The 4371-nt window shown below is 43.6% G+C and overlaps 1 protein-coding gene across 1 annotated transcript; it reads right to left on the bottom strand.

The window, feature by feature from the left end:
• Nucleotides 1-2207: 2207 nt before the first annotated feature.
• On the bottom strand, nucleotides 2208-3715 carry LOC115754543 (transcription factor JAMYB-like). Its single transcript, XM_030693593.2, has 3 exons — nucleotides 3216-3715; nucleotides 2949-3078; nucleotides 2208-2841 (listed from the first exon to the last, which is right to left on the bottom strand). The coding sequence occupies exons 1-3, from the start codon at nucleotides 3391-3393 to the stop codon at nucleotides 2289-2291; spliced, it is 861 nt and encodes a 286-aa protein (XP_030549453.1). The 5' UTR covers nucleotides 3394-3715; the 3' UTR covers nucleotides 2208-2288.
• Between the last annotated feature and the right edge of the window lie 656 nt (nucleotides 3716-4371).

Genomic DNA, 4371 nt, shown 5'->3' with positions numbered 1-4371 from the left:
TACATACTATTTTTTTTCGGTAATTGAATGACGTAACAGAAATGTGTGGGGTACTAATTATAGTGGAATCCTCTGCTGGATGTAGCCCCGATTTAAAAGGTAAATCAGGATAAATTTTGTGTTTCGATTTCTCTTTCTTGCTTTTACGCTCTATTTCATTATGATTGTGCATCAAATCTTAACAAATTTAAGAGCACACCAACATACCCCTGGCCCAAAAGATATGGAACTTTGTGTCGACTTGGCTTCATTAGACTTTTCCTTAGTCCAAGTAAACTGTAATTGAATGGCGTGAATGGCTCAGAACCTTTCGGCCCACTTGGTGTGGAAAAGAATGTAAGCGACATTGACTGCAATGTCAAGCAATGGGTGCGCATTGCCAAATGGACCGGGTCATAGTCCTAAGTCTGCCCGGACTCGAAAGTGGCCATTTAGGATACAATTTAATGTTCTAGATTCCGTTCTAACTAAGAAAATTATTTAACTATCAACAATTAGTCCATGCCAAACGCTTCTCTCGACATTTATTTTATCACGAGCAAAGTGCCGATATTGATATCGAAAATATCAATAATCCCGATTAAGCAGACGAAGTGACTTTCACATTGATATGTCGGACCTAGTCTGGTTAAGCTATTATTAAACAACATTATTGAATTGGGAGGGTCGGCACGCCCTATCGGTTCGTTAATTGGTACTGAACACCTTAGGACAAAAGGAGTGCTAAAATCCGACTTGTGAAAAAAAAAAAAAAATCGGAAGCCCCATTTTTTGGATTTAGGCACATATTCATATTTTGTCAACATGAGCGCTGCAATTCATGTCGCAATTCGTTATGATCAGATCTCACGATCAGGGCTGGACCATATCTAGCACGTGTTGGACTTGTGATATCAATTTTTTCAATTACCTTTGAACCAAATCTTCGTGCATCTCCGGCCTCATCTCCTTGACTAATACCGATCAACAAATAAATTAAAATTTCTTTTCGCATAGTATCTTTGAATTTGGGATAGTCGCCAACAAGTCGGCTTAAAGACATTGTACGAAGCACAGGTCGACGACACAAGAGTAGAAGCTCCGATATTACTTTACCCGACAATAGCCATCCGAAGATAATCTACCTTTCCTACCATCACAATTTTAAATTGAGAGAAAATATTTTTCTTCCATTCATCCTAAGAAATACCTCTGAATTTTACGTCTCAGAGTTCGTACGAAGCAATTTAAGAAATTTACTCGGATCCAGAAACAGGTCTCTTCGGTGATTCAAGAAAAAAGAGTCCTTTTTGAACGCAGACCGACAATTGGGTGCCCTTAATTTCAACAAAGTCCGTCGCTCAACGCTCGTAATTTTCAAGGGTTGCGGCTGTTAGTGCTGCTTGGCTCGGGGAGGCCATTTCCATTCACTGAATTCGTCCGTCCTTATCCTCCTCCTTCCCTTCATTTGCAACGAATGAACACTACCAGATTTGATTCTTCTCTCTAAAATTCCGTGTCGAGACGCTTAGATTTTCCATGGCTTTCAATTCAATTTTGACCATCTAATTTCAGTCGCTCCGTTTGACCATCTCGCGGGGGCGGCGGCGGCGGCCGGACAATTTTCGACACGACCCATTTACACAGGTAAATACGATAGGTAATTAAGCACGCTGGTTTTGAATATTCGTGACATGAACAGGGTCGTACCTGCCCGTACATGAATAATGAGTTTGTGATATGAGAATCGGCTGTTTTCGTCCCCTTATGACGTGTTTAGATATGTTTTAGTTCATTTGCGTCTGCGATCAATACATCAGGACGAACTAATTCCTTTGGATCGTTTTAGTATCAATGTACACGGTTTATACTGTGGTTATCGATGGTCGTGAGTCGCGTTAGATGTATACTATCCTTGACCACCAATATTCCCGGATCGCGTTAGGTTGCTAGGAGTCTAAATATGATTTTTTGTACATTCAAAACGCGGTTCTCACCACGTGCTACTTCATACCAAAGTGGTCCAAGGGATGGAGCTTCGGCACGACTCAAGATCGGAATAGAAACAAATACGCGCCAAGCCACAAAGTTAGTATCATTTGAGCTTGAATTGTACCTGTGGTGCGTGCTCTTTTCTTACACGATTAGATATCACGTACATCTTAAGTGATTTTTGATTGAAATGATGGACGGTTCTTGCTATTAATTAAAATCGCTCGATATACAAATTATGTTTGTACACTAATTCGTATTCTAAGGATTGAAATTCCAGCACTAATGATCTAATTTCGCTAATACGCAGAAAAAGCCTACTCGAGAAGCTGCTGTTGCAAGAACCATACATCTTCCTCGTTCCACAAGTCCTCCAATAAGTCTCCACTGACTAAACAACCGTTGCTGTCTTCTTGCTCTCCCGCATCCACACCCGGCTGCCACCATTCCGAATACCCGGTCCGGTACTTCGGGCCATTAGCCGAACCGAGCTCGAAATGTTCAGAGCCGATTTCGCCGACTTGGTTATGAGAAGGCGAACTGCTAAACCAAGCATCCGAAGAATCGGACGACACGCTGGATGATAGCTCGGGCAGCAACAAGTCTCTGCGATCACCGTCGACCGAATATCCCGACCTGATGCCGTGAGTTCGAGGAGGGTTCTCAGCAGGTCGATGCAATGGGCCTTGCGTCGATGCCCGGATCTGCTCCGCAAACCGTGGCATCCACACGCAGCGCATCGCGTCTCTAAATTCTTTGCTATTGACTTCGCACTTGAGGTGCTTGGCTAACTTTTGCACTCTCGTCCTCCAGTAGTTCTTTATCTCGTTGTCCGTCCTTCCGGGCAAGTGCTGAGCTATTTTCGACCACCTTAAAGATGATCATCGACAAACGTTAGACTCGAACCTCGTTATGCCTGTGTAAAAAGCACGTAGACATCAGAAAAAAATGAATCTTTGCGGGTGGAAGTGCATTACCTGTTGCCCCAGCGACAATGGAGTTCAAGAATCAACAGTTGCTCTTCGAGAGTCATATTCCCGCGCCTTAGATCGGGGCGTAAATAGTTCAGCCATCTTAATCTGCAGCTCTTGCCGGTCCGCTTCAATCCTGCGCGCACCATTCCGATATCGTGAAATTTCAGCAAACAAGACTATTTCGCAGAGTGCTTTCGACTCGGGCTAATGACAGAGGAGTTGCGAAATAATTCGGTGCCGCGCGACGCGATGTAAGCATAAGAAAATGACCTGTGCAACGAGCGATCGAGCTCCAACGGCCTTCGCCATGGATCTTCACATGATTCGCGAGCAAGGCGTCCTCTTCGGCAGTCCAAAGGCCTTTCCTCACGTCCGATGTTTCTTCTTCTTCAGCATGAACTGGTGATGATGACTCGTATCGGCTTCTCAAGACTTGATCAGCATCCATGAATTTCTGAAAGATGATGGCGAACTGATAGGGATATGGAAAAAGATTGGTGGAGGAGGAGGAGGAGGAGGATTTGGGCTAGTTTTTTAGATGATATCACGATTTATATAGAGGTGAAGATGACAGGGTTGGAATTTGACTAGGCAGTATGAAAACAATGAGTAATGCAATGTATGTGCTATGATAGATGTGCTAAATTGTTAGACAATGTGGCAGACTGTGAATGAGCCTTTCTACATAATCGGCGGTCGTCCATATTTCAAGACCCAATTACAAGAGCATGCCACATCATTTACGGCATTAATTTTTGTAAATCAGCCTCGGTTAGGTTGGTCTATTCCTACTTTCAAGAAACCCCAATTAATCTGCGAAGGACGGACCTGAAATTACGAGTGCCACTCGTCTTAGACTTCACCACTCGTACTCGGATGAGAGTGATGGGCTTGTTTAGTGGGCAGCTGATGTCTCGTCAACGTCTTAAATCGAATATTTTGATAGCGGGTGAGACGAGTCCTAAATCCCTCTCCAGTATATCACGAGTCTCAAGAAAATCTTATAGGAGTGTCACCTGTCTTGTACTTCATTGCTCGAACTCGGTGGGAGTGAAGCTGTGGTGATGGGCTTGTTCAATGAGCAGTTGGTGCTTCGTTAGCGCCGAAAGTGTTGTCGGCCTTGCCCTTCTTCACCCGCCACCTAATGAGGTTGTGGCGACAAGCTCACTCCGTGGCCAATTCGTGTTCCGTTGATACATTAAATTGAACATTCCAGTAGCCAATGGGATAGGTCTCAACTATACCTAAATTTTCCATTTTTTTTTTTTTTTGGTAGTCTTCAAAAGACGCGGAGGGGCGTGCAAATAAGGGTCCGCACCGGTAGTTAATCCAATAAAAAATAATAAAAATAAATGCGTGGGACTGGGAGGCAATAATTACACCACATACTCCGCTCTAAATGAGATATTAACGTTAGATTAACGTC

The sequence above is a fragment of the Rhodamnia argentea genome, chromosome 1 (genome assembly GCF_020921035.1).
Source record: "Rhodamnia argentea isolate NSW1041297 chromosome 1, ASM2092103v1, whole genome shotgun sequence".
Lineage (NCBI taxonomy): Eukaryota > Viridiplantae > Streptophyta > Magnoliopsida > Myrtales > Myrtaceae > Rhodamnia > Rhodamnia argentea.
The sequence above is the reverse complement of the archived record's forward strand: the minus strand, read 5'-3'. Positions and strand labels throughout refer to the sequence as shown.